At 41.3% G+C, this 15,772-nt stretch overlaps 1 protein-coding gene across 22 annotated transcripts in view; it reads left to right on the top strand.

Moving 5' to 3' along the window:
* DST (dystonin) overlaps positions 1 to 15,772 on the top strand; it is a 512,816-nt gene that overhangs the window by 125,381 nt on the left and 371,663 nt on the right. For 14 of the 22 annotated variants that reach the window (XM_077162141.1, XM_077162131.1, XM_077162146.1 and 11 more), the window contains exon 4: positions 9,315 to 9,522. In XM_077162141.1, coding sequence (XP_077018256.1) covers positions 9,315 to 9,522 — 208 coding nt within the window. Of the gene's footprint in view, positions 1 to 8,805; positions 9,165 to 9,314; positions 9,523 to 14,395; positions 14,424 to 15,389; positions 15,728 to 15,772 lie in introns of those variants that run through there. The other 8 variants (XM_077162147.1, XM_077162137.1, XM_077162143.1 and 5 more) reach the window with 6 other exon arrangements.

Below are 15,772 nucleotides of genomic sequence, written 5' to 3'. Positions count from 1 at the left end.
CTTTACTTAAAGTCAAATGATTGTAGATGTTAATCACACCTACAAAATACTTTCACATGCAAGATCTAGACTAGTGTTTTTTTTGCAGATTTTATTGAGATATATTCATTTTTCATATATTCCATCCAAATTATACAGTCAGTATCTTACAGTATCATCATTTAGTTGTGCAACCATTATCACACTCACTTTTAGACCATTTTCATCATAGACTAGTGTTTTTCACCAAACTGGGCACCATAACCTAACCAAGTTGACACATAAGGTTAGCCATGAAGGCAACCTTGAAATGAAAAAATGATGCAAGTGGGAGTGTGAGTGGTATTTAGCTGCTTTAGTGAACCCGTTGGTGTGCATGGGCTGGCTATGTGCGTGTGTGTTTGTGTGAGAGAGAGAGACAGGGACAGAGACTGAGACAGATAGATAGTAAGGACATTTTTAGCCCTACTTTGCAGAGCTCCTGCTCTGAACCTCTATTCACATAATATACAGCTGCTGAAACCAATGAATTCACTTAACAGACATTCATCAGGGGTCCATTCTAAGAACTAGAATTCTAAAGTAGATAAGAAATAGTCACTGCCCACATGATGGGTTTGAATCTCAGTCTATAAGTTCTAGTACAAGATAAATCACTTTTTTTTTCCCCAACTCAATTCAGGTTACGACTTCTAGTCCACCATTATACCAGGCCTGGTACTCTGCACTTCCTCTACCCCAGAGTTGTGTTGAGGTTCTGGGGTCCTATAGGTGGTGCCAGGGTATGGGAGGATCATCTGTGACCCCAGGTTATACTGACTCACCACCTGTGACTGTCTTGTAGGGCTGTCATTCTTCTTCTGGGTCATTCTCAGAACACAGAGATCTTTGGAAAGAGTAATCCTATGCTGTGTCCCCCTAGACATAACAGGCAACCATTTCTGTGTCCTTTTCTGGGAAGTCAAGAAATCCTCTGCTCCAGGACCCACAGATGCTTCCTCTAGGCCAGAAGAAAGCTAGTTCCTTGGGTTCATTTATCTACAGCAGGATCAAATGTGTGAACAGGGGGGTAACATCACTTAATAATAATAATAGCTAAAATTTACTTAATGCTTTCTACATGTTTGAGCATTGTTCTGAGCACTTTTCATGTTTTATTTATTTTGCAACAGCACATGCAGTAGGTACTGTTATTTTGCCCATTTCTCAGATGAGAAAACCAAAGCCCAGAGAAGCCAAACAATTTTCTCAAGGCCGTACGATTAATAAGTGGCATAGCCAGGATTTGAACCTAACCAAGAATCTACCTTGACTCCTGAGCTGGGACCCATAAAAGTTATGACATGTTCCCCCCTGATTGTGGGAAGGTTCACCTTTAGGGAAATCATAGCAGATCAGGCAGCTATGCCAATAAATGTCACTACAAAGAATATTGGTGTGCCTAATAGGAACCTAGTTGTTGATCACAGCTATTTGTACATGGCAGTGTATTTGTACTTCCATAGGTGTATCTTATCTATCAGGGAATCAGTTTCAGAAAATATTTGTATTAACTTCTGACCAAGGCAGAATGTATTATTTACCCTTTAGAATAGATAGATAATATGTCATTTTCCCCTCAGTAGCCGTTACCCAACCTTTAATTTTTGGCTTTGGCATAACACGCATGTGCACATAGCTTTATCTTTATGCCTCCTCCATGCCATAGGCAAGGGTAGGATTGGAGCAAAAAATGGGGGATTCAGCAGCCCTAGTGATGAGTGGGTGAATCTCACAAATCCATGGAAGTCATAAGTCAGCATTTACTTATTCATACAATTTTATTCCATTTTCTGGACATTTTACATGTTAATGGGGTTCTTGGGGATGGAGAAGAATGACATCACCATTTGGGCATCAGTAGGAACATGGCATCACCTACTTCTGTTTGATACCCATATAACTGAAATATTTTAGTTACCTTCCTCTTTTTATTTTGTTTTGTCCCCTCCCTCCAGTTTTTCCCTTCTCCTTATTTTTCTTTTAAATTTCCTCCCCTTTCTGTTATTTACCATTATCCCAACCTTCTCCCCTCAATCTTTCCCTTACTCTCTAATGCAACGATGCCACCCATCCCTTAATTTATCCTCTGAACCCCAAACTCCTGTACCTTCAGGGGCCAGGGTCATAAGTGAGTAAAGTGGCCAGGTGAGGACTGTGCCATATGGGAAAGGCTATGTCCTTTTTAAAAAGTCATTAACCAGGCCTGATGTTACCATATCTGAATTTTCTCAATGTTTAAATGTTTGTCACTAAATTAGTTTTTTTTTAATTAGTTTTTAAAATACATCTATGGGATGGATCTATCAGTAATCCATAATTTGGGTAGAAAGTTCCTTGGAGGATTGAAGGAGGAGAGAGCACCTGCATCTCCATCCTGGCTTCTAAAGGGGCTGTGGATGCACCAGTCCATTTCTTGACTCAGCCTCTTTTTCCTAACTGACATTACACCATAAACCATATTTATATATATGTATTTATGTTGTTCCACTGGAAGACATATTTTTGACCCAATACAAAAAGATCAAATGATGATGTTTACTTACAAGTTGGCTATTTTATCACCTTTGCTCTCCCAGTTAGATTTCAATCTCCTCTAAGGCAAAAGAAGCTAATGGGTGTGTAAGATATTTTTAACTGACTGATAGATATATAAGCACCCATTTAAAATATAAGATTAAGTGTTCTCTAGTTAAAGGGATGCTTTCAGTGTTTAAGTTTCTTGTCTTAATGTTTTATGTTTTGTGGGGCTATTTTCAGAGATTTGTATGCGTTTCTTTTAGGTAAATTATTTAAAATTGTTCTGTTAGGAGAATCTATTTGCAGATGCACAAGTGTAAACTAGTTCTTGATGTCTACGATTTTAATATGATTTGTTAATATGAACTTGCAAAAAATGTCTTGTGAAATTTTTGAAAGATTTTAGTAAAAACTTAGTATTTTGATATTTAACATAGTTTTTCTTTTATTTGTAATTCTGCTTGGGGAGTGGCTCTGTGGTGGTGTGCAATGCTTAGGACTAAAGAATCTTGGAGTTGGAAGAAACCATAAGAATAAATTCACTATTCCACTCATTGCAGGCTCGATCCCTTGGAGACTGTCATACAAAGTGGCCCTTTCCAATTCGAGTAGCTGTATATAGTTTTGGATGGTTTTTCTTTACTGTGGACTGAGAAGTGTTCCTGGTACCATTTGCCTAGTTCTGAACCTTATAGCTGCACAGAAAAGGTCTAATCCTCTTGAGCTCCCCAAATACATGGTAAAATCTTTGAGGGCTGGGAGCACGAATGTCTTCCAGTGACTGGAGGTGGAGGTGGGTGGTGGTGGTACATTTTAGAGCATTTAGTAACACCTAGTTGAGAGCACAGTGTTTGGTCAAAAAGGATCCAGATGGAAATCCTGGCTCCACTTTGGACTGGCAGAATGACTGTGGACAAGTTACTAACTTTCCTAAGCATGTGTTTTCTCATTGGGTTGCAGTGAGTATCAAATAAGATAAGTGGAAGTGCTTAGTACAGTTCCTGACAATAGTCACCAACAAATGATGCATCTAGTTAGAACATACAGGTTAAATTTAAAGGAAGGAAATCTTGCAGAATGTCTTAGTGCTAAACCAATATTGCCTATAGTCTAAGGCTGTGCTCCTCCTGGAAATGAGTCTTTGATAGTTACTTTGTAGAACTATGAAGGGGGCCACACAGCTAAAGGGAAATGCTATTGGGAATTTCCTCCCTTCTGTGTCCCATGAGCATGCTCAGTTTCCTCAGAAATACATTACCAAGGAACATTCCAAGCAATACACAATCTTCATACCCCTAGAGGGAGTTTGTGCCCCGAAGTCCAGTGTTCTTTCATAGGCTGATGTACGGGTCTCTTCACCTGGAAGGAAGCCTTCAACTTCTCTAACTCTGCCTGGAACCTTCCTGAAGCAATAACCTACCAGCTTCCCTTCCCTCTGACTTCCCCTTCCTCTCCAACTGTACCAGGTCCCTCTGGCTCTCAGACCTAAAGGGCTTCCATAGATTTCTCCTAAAAGGAGAGAGTGAGGGTCAACTGAGGCCTCACCAAACCACAGGCCTGGTAGTTTGGTAGGTTTCAGTTGAGAGGGTGGAGCTATTTATTTGACGAAGGGCATGCTTGGATTGCTCAACTGGCTTTGAATAAATTTTAAACTAAAACAAGCATACAGTCTCCAACATTAGCTGTCTTTTCATGGGGTTAAACATATTTTCTTACATTTCCCTTAATTGCTTTCTTCTATATCTACATCTACTTGGGATCTCTAAAATCAGATCATGTGTCCTTGCTGTCTGACTTTTTTCCAAATAAAAAACTAGTATATAAGGATAGTCTTGGGCTATTTTTCCATACCATGTATTTTTATATAAAATATAAGAAATTAGTGTCTGTGCTTAGGTAGTCAAGAGGATTTTAAACAAAATCAGTTCTTCAGTTTTTCTAAATTGCGTTGTCCTTTTTTTTGTTTGTATAAAGTATTAAAAATTATGTAATATTGAATCTGTCTTGTGCTCACCGGCCTGTATATCAAATTCAACACTGAGGAAATTTTTTTTATATCCTTCTGTCTAAAATTATGCTTAGGACTGAAGCAAGCAGAAACTTTTCTGTGGTGAGTTGTTGATGTAGGTTACTGCTTCTGGTGCTGTCCTAAGTATTTCCAAAGAAATGCTACCAGAAATTACTTGGGTTGACACCATCACTGTGTCTTTATAATCTAAAGGTCTTTTGAGAACGTGCCTTGACTAAGCAACATTTGGTAGAACCGAAAAAAGCTTTGCTATAGGTTTTCCGTAAAGTATTCAAATTTCCAGCAAAATTGAAAGAGTAGTATAATGAATATTCCTTATAATTTATTATTACATTTGCTAGTTTTTTCTTTTTGTTTGAAATACTCGAAAATAAGTACAGACATTATGATGGTTTCTTCATCCTGCCTCTCCTCAGAATAAGGACACTTTCCTACATAATTACCATACCATTATCACACCCAAGAAAATTAATGATAACTTCATAATATCATCTAATAGATGATCCATGATCCATATTCATATTTTCTCTAGTGTCCTTACGGTGTATTCTTAGCTTAAAAAAAAAAATCAATCCAGAATCCGATCAAGGTTGTGAATTTGCAGTTATACTGCTTTTATCTGTTTAAATTTAGAACAGTCCCTGCCTTTTGTGGGGATATGCTTCATGACGTTTTTCCTTTCTGAAAATTCCAGGACAGGTGTCTTACAGAATGCCTCCCAAATCTGTATTTGTCTGGTTGTTTCCTTATGTTTTTTGTTTCCTGTAAAATGTTTTTAAAGTACAGCATACATACAGAAATGTGCATAAATCACAAGTAAGTGGGGTTTGTGAGCGTTTACTTTCCAGTCTCTGGTATTCTGAAAGTCTGGCTATTATACAAACCCTTATCCTGTTCTTGTTTCTCCCTTACGTTTAGAGAATGGCTAGAGCAGACACAATTTCCTGGCATTTTCCTATAGCTTGGGTCCTAAGGCTGGTTGGATTCAAATTTAGGCAGTTCCATTGTACTTCTCTCAGACCCCTCACTCTGGTTTCAGTTAGGGAAGTTATTGTTCACTTTCCCTTCTCAAAGTGTTGCATTATGTAATTATCCTGGCTTTAGGAGACTTTGGCTGTTTTTATACCATGTGAATGAGTTCATTATTAGCAAAGTCAATGTAAAGCTATTGCTGATCTAATTCAGTTGTTAAAAGTGCTTTAATAACTTTTGGTTTGTCATAACCTACTATATTTTATTTTATTTATTTTGAACCATCATCAGTCCAGAGGCCAAGTGTTAAAAATGTTACTATGACCTGGGCCAACTTGGTTTTTTTTTTACTACCTGATTACCCTTTCCCTCTCTTTGGTATGCTTACTCCACAGCTCTTTTCCTATTCTTCTGGTTCTCAACATGCACATCAAGAGCTGTCAACAGATGATGTGTAAATTGGGGTCTTAACCTGGGATCACTGGGTTAGTGAATCACATAAAATTATGTGCACAATTTATGTGTTTTTGCTTATGTGCTTTTTTTCTAGGGACAGTTTTCAGTAGATTTCATCAGCTTCTTAGAAGTGTCCATGAGCCTCAAATAGTTAAAAGCATTGTCTTAAATGTTACTGTTTCATAGGGTTTTTCATATTTTCTCTGACCCTTGACATAGTGTCTTTTTCTTTTTTGCAGCCTTTTTTGGATTATAAAATTATAAGGAATAAGATTAAATCCATTCATGTTCTTATCACCCAGATAAAACCACTGCAAACAAGTATCTTCATTTATCTACCTACCTACCTACCTACCTATGTATCCATCCATCTTCATCCATCCAATACTATCTATCTATCCAATCTACCTACCTACCCACCTATCTACACACATATACAACATATACTTTTGTTAATTTACAAAAAAGAAATCATTACATGTGAACTCTTTCCATGTAGCTGAATATAGAGCAACAATATTTTTAATTGCTGTAGAATAGCCCATTACATGGATATTCTATCATTTACTTAACCAATTCCTCTTGAGGGACATAGATATTTATATTTTAATAGGAATCAAATCTAGGCAACAAGAGTAGAAAAATAGACAAGGGCCTGTGGGTTTTGCTGGTCAGAGGAACCGTCATCTTTTGTCCTACCCTTCCAAGCCCCACTAAAGGTTATTGGGTCAAAGAACATATTTACTTTTTCCAAAAGAAAAGAGAGATTGTAATCAAACACTCTACTACCCCCTAGCCCCTATGATAATGTCATGATTTGGCAAGTAATTTCAAATCCATCAAGAGTACAGTAGTTTTATAGGATTGATCTACTTCAAGGCAGATTTGCTTAAATCCATTCTCAAAATTTTTAGGGTTCAAATGGACCTAATTTTGTATGCTTTACCTTATAATTAAAAAAAATGCTTATGGAAATTATTCTATAATTATTATTTAATTATAGAAACAATTGGATCATGTATCCTTGGAGAGACTTTGCCATGTATAAACGTGTGATTTCCTTCAGTTGTATTTATGTTTCTATATTTTTCTATGATATATTGCTGAAAGAGGTTTTGCTGATTGTCCCTTTTTCCTTTTCTCTTTTATCTGTTTACTAATGACACTACCAGATTGGAGACTGCCCCAGTCAACACCCTTGGGTCCAAGGGTAGTAACTGTACCCATCTGGCTATGTGTGATTAATGATGTTTATGTCATGGCATAAATCATATTTTGTGGTTCAATCAGCTGAGGCTCTGGCCATTAAAAAAATTTACTCTACAAAAAAAAAAAAATCAATAAACAGTGAGTTTGGAAAGGAACAATTCTTTTCCCAGTTATTCTCTATCTAGGTCTGTCTGTAAAGATAATCAAATTACCATACTCACTAAAATAGTGCAGGCAACAAGAAATATAATCTCACAGATAAAGGATGACCTTAACTAAGGACAGGTAGAAAGCCATTTTAAGGAAGATCGAAGGCAACCACAGAAACTGGATACCCTTTTAAAAGTCTTTAAGAATGTCACCCTTTTTCACAGATCCAGCCAACGACAGAACTTCAGAGACCTTATCTTGAATTTTCAGAAAAGCATAAAAAAATAAATGAGATTGAAATAGCATACTGCGGGTGACTCAGTATCACTCACCATTCCCTGTGGACCCTGGCTACAATACAGAAAATCAATTTTATTTATTTATTTGCCTCACATTTGCCTTGAACACTATCTGTAGTGTAACAGATCTAAATAATAAATTAGCCAAAGAGAAGAAATTTCCAGTAAAATAAAATGGAAGACTGCTTTTTTAGGGGGAAAGAAAAGAACTAAAAATAAATCTTACCCTCCTTACTTTGAGGTAAATATTATGTGTATTTTTATAAATGTTATGTTGACCATGTGCAGCAACATGCCTGAACAGACTAAGGTAAGATCAGTTTGTGTACCGATCAAGTGTAGTTTACTGCACATGCCTTGTGTGAGTGCTTTGGGATGTCGTTCACACAGCCTTGCCACTGCTTTTGTGAGCAGCCCAGTGTTTTTGTTCAAATTGGAGCATGCCTTATTGGTTCCTGCTGGCAACTTGCTTCTTAGGAATCCATGGCTGCAAGTCTACATTTCAGGAATTCAAATTATACCAGTTTTGTATCTTCATTGTGAACCTCAGCAAAGTGGAGTTCTAAATGGGGAAGTGAAGACTTACCCTTGACAATTTATTTTATTTATAACCCTATTTCGTGGCATAGATGTAGTCAGTGTCCTTTTTTCCTTAGTAAGTCAGTGGCTCTGAAAATAATTACAAATATAACTCAATAAAGAAGGAAGGAATAACATCTTGTTTATACTTTTACCCTGTTCTGGAAGGTGTATCTCTTAGTGGAAGATGTGACCCTGCAGGTTTGCTCCAGCTAGATGAAGGGAGGACTAACGTTCAGGCACAGTGCTTCACTTAAAGCATTGTAAATGCTTTTTATTTCACTGAGTCATGACCAGAAGCTGAGTAGGGCTCTGTTTCCTGTCACTGCAGTGCATCAATCTCATTTACAGTATTGGCAGCTGTTACTTTGCTAGAAGTTTAAATTATCTCAAGAACTCTAAACTGAGTTCAGATATTTGTTTATTGGCACTGCCTTAGGCTTCTGAAAACAGTCTGTTGTGCTCTCACCCTGTCTTAAGGAAAAAAGAAAGGCTGTTCTCAGAATCAGCACGTCCTCCCTCTTTGCTGTTTTCTGGGAACCTGCTTCAGTCTCATGAAGAAAATTAAATAGGAGGACAGGGGGAATCGAGACTGGTCAGAAAGGAGACTCCAGTGGTGAGGTGACTTGAAACGGAAAGGAACTGGGACTCAACATCCTGCGTTTGTGCTTTGTTTTTCAAAGTTCGAGTTACTTGCCTTAATGAATTAACCAGCAGTCTAGTAATGGAAAATGTTTCCTCTGTCCTGTTGGGGGAGCCAGATACTATAGATTTGTAACAGGAAGGCTGTTGATTCTAGCCTCATTGTTGGGCCAGTCATTTGAGAGCTGGTGGCCAGACCACAGGCCACACACTTCTTTCTTGCAAATCTTCATGTATTGGAACTGCCTGGGTATTGTTTCTATCTTTGGAGGCTTGGCCAAGAAAAGATGGTGAGTCCTGGGTTTCAATTTTTTATTTTGTTTATTCTCTCTGCTTTAAGGATGATGCAGAATGCTAGACCCTGCCAGGGAGCAGGGAGGAAGGGGGTGTTTAAATCAATATTAATGTTTTTTTTTTCTTTTCTGTGCCATCCTCTGTAGAGTTCCGGGAATGCATCCTATCGCTGCTCTATGTCTTCCTCTGCGGATTTTTCCGACGAGGATGATTTCAGCCAGAAATCTGGCTCGGCATCTCCAGCTCCGGGAGACACTTTACCCTGGAATTTACCTAAACATGAGAGATCCAAAAGAAAGATTCAAGGGGGATCGGTACTGGACCCTGCAGAGAGAGCGGTGCTTAGGATAGCAGGTAAGATCATCCGGGGAGGGGATGGAACGGAAGACGGTTGCGGAAATTCACCCATCGGCTCCTGGTGGGGGTGGGGTGGGGAGGGCATATCTGGGAGCTGATGCACTGGGCAGAGATTTGTGTTCAGGGTGGGGGAGGAGGATGACCGTGTTTATTTTATGCCCAGTTTATCCATAGAGCTGTTTGCCCTGCTTGCTGGTGACTAAGCTGTTTGGCCCTGTCTTCTGGTTGGATGAATCTTTATTTTTGAAATGCAAGGAAATATTTACAGATATCTGCATTAAACTTTCATATTTGTGTACAATAGCCACCGTGACAATCTGAAAGTATTAACTCTAGTGATTCCTGGTGTATTTGCTAGAAGCTGTGAGAGACCTGCCTTCATTTTCATTTTTGCCCAGGGTCACCGGGCTGTGTAGGTTTAACTCCGGTAGATTCACATTTTTGGGTACCCAAAATGTGGTAGCAACTAGCAACTTGGATATCCCCCCCTTTTTTTCCTTAAATGTCTTATCTCTATCAGTGTTATATGTGCGTAGCAGTTTTTTGTCTCTAGAGCTTTTGAGGTTTAGTCATCATGCATTACTGAGTGATTAATATTCAGGAGGTGCCAGTGTTCAGATCTGCTCTGTGTTACCTGGTGTTCTCTTGCACTGGTCATAAAAGCTGAACCAGAAATGATGGCTTGTTTTACCAAACTGAAAGCTGAGAACACCATGGAAATCAATCCTCCAACCCTGCAGTGCAAGTTGGTTTGTATGTATGTGTTCTGTGCGTGAGGGTTGCCTTCAGGGGTTGTTGTTCCTCCTTTCCCTCAATCATTTTTTTTTTTCTTGTACATGATAATAGGGCAGGATGGAGGATGTCCTTGGGGGCCTCTCTTTCAAAAGATTCTAGTTAGATTTCTACAGATAGTGGTTACACCTCCTTTCTTTGCCCCACTCCCATTCTCAACTCTTGGCCCTCTGCCACAGCTTCTTTTGCCTTCTACTATAATGCAAAGTTGATACTTTATCTTCCACTCAGAGGGCTAGAGGGAACCAGCCCAGATCCCACCACCTAGACAGCAGAGAGGAATGAGGCTGAGAGTCCCCCTAGCGTCTCCCCAGTAGGGTTTTCATGATTACGGGAAAAACAAACAGTGCCTAGTCAGCCATTCTGTAGTCGGGGTTTCTGGAGCAACAGCCTTGAGCTTCTCCTGGCTTCTGTTTTGAGATGCTGGCTGGTCTCACCCAGACCTTTGATGAGGAGGGGTTGGATAGGAAAAGAGAGGAGGAGAGAGGATGGAGACTGCGCGGGCGCTGAGTGTGTAAGCAGGGGTAGTCTGGGACAATCAGAGCAGACCTGGTTCTCACTGCCCTCCAGGAGTACCAAAAAGTGTTTAGTCACCGAGGCCTGTCACTCCTTGCCCCTTTGTGAACTCCCGCATAGGCCTGAGGTACAAAGAGGAGAAGGACACAGTGTCTGTACCAGTGTGTGGCTCAGTGGAAACGGAAATATAGGGTTAGCATGAAAGGACATGTGTGTGAGAAGGGGTTGGGGCCTTGTAGAAAGCCCTGGGCATCAAAATGGGATGTCTGTTATGTGCACTTTTATGAAAGATTAGAAGGTGCTTCTGGTCTGAATGTTTTGATAACGGTTGCAGAGATGGATATTTTGCTTTGGGTGGTGAAGGGGGTTATGAGAAGAGGACAGGGTAATGTTTGCTAAGAGGAATGAAATTATAAAACGGGAATGGCTCACCTTGGTGGGATGTCATGAGAAGCTGATGGTCTTGACCGCTAGTGTATAATGTAGGTAGGGAAGAATCTGAAGAATTGGGGTCTAATGGGATGCAGTCTACCACACAGATGCTGATGATGTTAGCAGACTGTAAACTCCTTGAGGGCAGGGGCCATATCTTACTTATTGTAAAAGGTTTGCTGAATGATTTGTGGATATAGCCATTTAGTTGGTGTCAGTTAATGCATTTAAGACCTCAGAATTACATATTTTAAAGATTGCACTAATTCTTCAAAATCAGAACAAAATCAAATCAAAGAACAAACATTATAAGCAGTTGGAAGCATACTGTGTTCTAAATAAATATTAATAAATTGAAAAAAATTAGTTAATTGTTTGTTGCCAACATATATAATAGTCACATATGAAGGACAGACTCAGAGACCAATCTACAAATACCTGTTTGTTATAATGCAGCTAAATTATAAGATTCAGATATATTATGTGTTTAATTGGCCACTGATCACCCAATGTGAGGATGAGGGAACAGAGCAGCTAAGGGAATTTAGTGCTGTGGACATCATAAGATCATATCATTAAACTTTGGACTTCTAATTTTATTAGGTATTTTCACACTTTCCCTGAAATTCACCCCGCCTCTGAAGTTCATCCCGTTTAGAAATGGCATGAGGTTGATCACTGTGTTCACTACTTAGTAATAAAAAGTTGGAAGTTTAATATTTTTGTTTTGTTTTTAAGGTCATAAAAATAGAATTGAATATCAGGTATCTAGGGTCCAAAAGATCATGGTAGGCTGTGTGATATCTTAGTTAATTCAAATTTAACAAATATTTATGCACCCCTGGAATAAAATGAAAGATAGTACATGGTTCTGCCTTTAAAGGAGTTATCATCGAATGTGGTAGATGGATGTATTACTAGATAATTACAACATGGTGTGAGAGATTAGTTATAATGGTTGTAAATGCCTAATATTAAGGGAACCCATAGGAGAATCTAATTAACGTAGGTGGAGAGAGAGGAGGCATGGGGGGTCATGAAAGGTTTTTGAGAGAATATGCCACTTTTGAGTTGAAACTTAAGAGCTTGGTGGAATTAGGGTGAAAGTGAAGACCACTTCATGGGGATGGAATTATAAGAACAAAAATAGGGAGGTATGTTTAAATGGAAACTGCAAATAACATGTAAAGTAAAGCACAGGATTTGGTATGAAATGGCAGAAGCTGTAAAGGTGCTTCTATGCAATACAAGGAGGAGGTTGGACTATTTATGCTGTAACTGGTAAAGAAAGAGTTTTAATCAGTGCAATGGTGCAGTCAGGTTACATTTCAGAAAATCATTCTGCTGTCAGACACTTCAGAGTTTTTAAAGTGTTTTTGTATTTACTGCAGTTTTTTCAGTACATCTGGGACCATAATGTATTCCCTTCCTATGTTTCAAAGTCAGTGTGACTCAGTGTGAGAATAAAACTATACAATGTACACAATGTAAGGAAGAGCTTTGTAACACTCACTGTGTAAATGCCCTTTACATAAGAACAATATAGATCAGTTGTTCTTAGGTATGGGCTATTGTAAGTTGTGTCCTGAAGTGCCTGTTCAGGCATGCGATTAGTTATCAACAATGCTATTTAAAAAAATATGGATTTTTGTCCCATATGAATTGGAGTTGTAGACTCTAAGCAATTAGACTTTGGGTTCAGGCAAACTTGTATTTGAACTCCTACTGTGTCACTAATTAGTTATCAGTTGTATGTTCTTGAACAATTACTGAACCTTTCTTAGCTCCATTTTCCTCATCAGAGGATCCTGGTTGTGGTGATTAAATAAAATAGTGAATGCAAAATCTTTTGCAAATTCCTTATCACATGGAAAATGCTCAATAAATGAGAACTTACTGATGACCAGATGCTTTTCTAAGCACTTAGCATATTATATCATTTAAGCTTACCATCAACCCAGTTAGTAAATAGTAGAGCTAGGATCTGAATTCAGACATTCTAGAATCCAGAGGCCAACTCTTAACTGCTATGCTTTTGCTGATTTGCTGTTACATACAATTATTATTAGCAGATTAATCCAGTATTACCATTCCAAGAATGTATGGGGCAATAGCCTAGTGTTCAACTAGCCCCAAATACTGCTTCTCCTTGTTTTAACTGACTCTTTAAAAGAACTTTTTAAATCACAAGGTGTGCACTGATTATATTTAAAATACTGAGTGCTACTGGGTGTCATCCTCTGATGATGACTCAGACTATGCCCTCAATGACTTTACTCATTTTGACCGAGATGGGACAGTTTTGGGAAATCTACAGCCATATATGATTGGTTTGTAAATTGAATGACTCTTAGTAATCTAATTGGTAATTCTTTCATTTCAAGAACTTTTCTCATATGCCTCCTGCTTGTTAGTTCCTAAACTAAAGTGCATACTAAGTTGCAAGAAAACTGTAGAGATCTTAAAAGCTTTGTGGAGCATGGGATTAAGCTAAAATTATGAACCAGCGGTCAGGATAGAAGAGAGATGTTTGGAGAAACAGAAGTTATTCCAAGTACTGAGGGGGAATTTCTCTCCAATTCCAACTCAAGTTAATTTTTTTCGAGAATATGCAGTTTTTCCAGAGTTAACTCTTATTCCAGTCTAACAATTAATAGAAAAACAGCCCGGATTTCACAATACTGAAAAAGAAAGAAAAAAAAAATCATCAGGAGCAAAAGGTCAATACATATGAAAAGAGGAAAGAGGGGGAGAAGTGGGCAAGAGGTAAATTTGTCACAGGTCTGATGGTCAACAATGAGCTGGTTTATCTATTGTATTAGCTAGCACTTACGTAGTGCTTACTACGTGCCAGGCAGTGTTAACTCCACTGAAATATCACAACAACTTTACGAGGTATGCCGTTATCATCCGCATTTTATTGACGAGGAGAGGCTCATAGAGGATAAGTTACTTGCCCATGTCACACAGCGAGCACAAGAGCCAGAATTCCATTCAAGGGAGCCTGATTTTACAGTCGACTTTACCCTATCTATTTACGTGCCTGGGCACCATCTCGTACCTCCAGCGGTCCCTTAAACCTACTTTGTGATATACTAGATTTTTTTACACCATTTTACTCTAATGGGTACCAGTGCTGTGCGGAATGAGGCTAGGAGGTAGGCGACAAGGTATTCTGGGACTGATGTGAACTGATGCGGGCTGTGGCAGTCGCCGCGGAGTCCGTTAGCAAATACACTGGCGGGCTCTGGGGGGCGGAAGGGAGGAACCGCGGGCTGGTCCTCAGGCCGCCACGGGGCGGGCGAGAGCGCAGGCGCGGGCGCGGCCGGGCTGACAGGCCCCGATGCGCGCGGCCACCTGCGGAGGCCGCCCCGCCCCCGGGCTGTGCCGTGGCTGCAGACCCCCGTGCCCTCCCCGCCGCGCGCTACTACCGAGTGACCTCAGTCTAAGGGACACCTATGTCACTGGGCTGGGTTGAGAAAAATATTTCCCACTTCTCTCTCCGTCACTTCTTCCCCAGGGAGAGCCGCCGGCCCTTCTGCTGGGGGCTGCGCACTAGGTGGCCGCGATCTCAGGCTTTGTTTCCCGGGCACCTGTTGTGGGTCCCAAATAGAAACCTTGCCCTTGGGGATCCGGGGTTAGGCTGACAGTGTCCGGGGGTGGGCGTGCTTGGCTGCATGATCAATCCGGGTGGGCGGCCCGAGGAGGGGGCCGGGGGCGCTGCGGCGCTGCCTAGATAGAAAGGAGGGGCCGAGTGGAGCCGGGCGGGTGCAGAGCCAGCCAGGGCGCTGACCGCCGTGTTCGCCCCCTCCCTTCCGCCGTCCTCCCTCCTCCCTCCCCGGGCGCGGGCGAGTGTCTGCGACGCGGCGGCTGGGAAATGCTGCAGAAGCGCCGCACAGCATCCCGGGCGGAGGCAGCGCACGGGTCTACCCGCATCGACGCCGCGACCTCGGCCGGACCCGGATCAGGCTCCCGGCGCCAGGCCAGGGAGGAGGCCGTGCTGGCCGCAGAGCGACCCGGCGCCCGCCCCCGCCGCGCTTGCGGCTTCTCCGCTTGGCGTCGCGCTGCCTGTCGCCGCCCCCAGGCTGGCTGAGATTTGCCGCTGCTGAAACCCGAGAGGGACTCTGGCTCCCCGGGAGCCGGGCGGCCCAGCACCCTCGGCCCGTCAGGGGTCCTGGGCGTCTCCTCTGCCTGCTCCACTGCCTGCCGCTTCCCGGCGCCCCCAGCTGTGCGTCTCGGGCTTCTGTGCTCTCTCCCCGCCTGCTCTTCCTCCCCCTTTTCCAGTTCACAAGGCTGCGTCTTGCTGATTACGATACTGTCCAGAGTTCCAAGGGGGACAGGGAACTGGTCAGTCATCGCTTAAACTTCGGCATGGCGGGTTATCTCTCCCCAGCTGCTTACCTGTACGTGGAGGAGCAGGAGTACCTCCAGGCCTACGAGGATGTTCTGGAGAGGTACAAAGGTATGTGGCTCCCCCGCGCCCAGGCTGCAGGGCTTAGTCTGGCTG

The sequence above is a fragment of the Tamandua tetradactyla genome, chromosome 5 (genome assembly GCF_023851605.1).
Source record: "Tamandua tetradactyla isolate mTamTet1 chromosome 5, mTamTet1.pri, whole genome shotgun sequence".
In the NCBI taxonomy this organism is placed as follows: Eukaryota; Metazoa; Chordata; class Mammalia; order Pilosa; family Myrmecophagidae; genus Tamandua; species Tamandua tetradactyla.
Note: the sequence above shows the minus strand (reverse complement) of the source record. Positions and strands in the feature narration are given on the sequence as shown.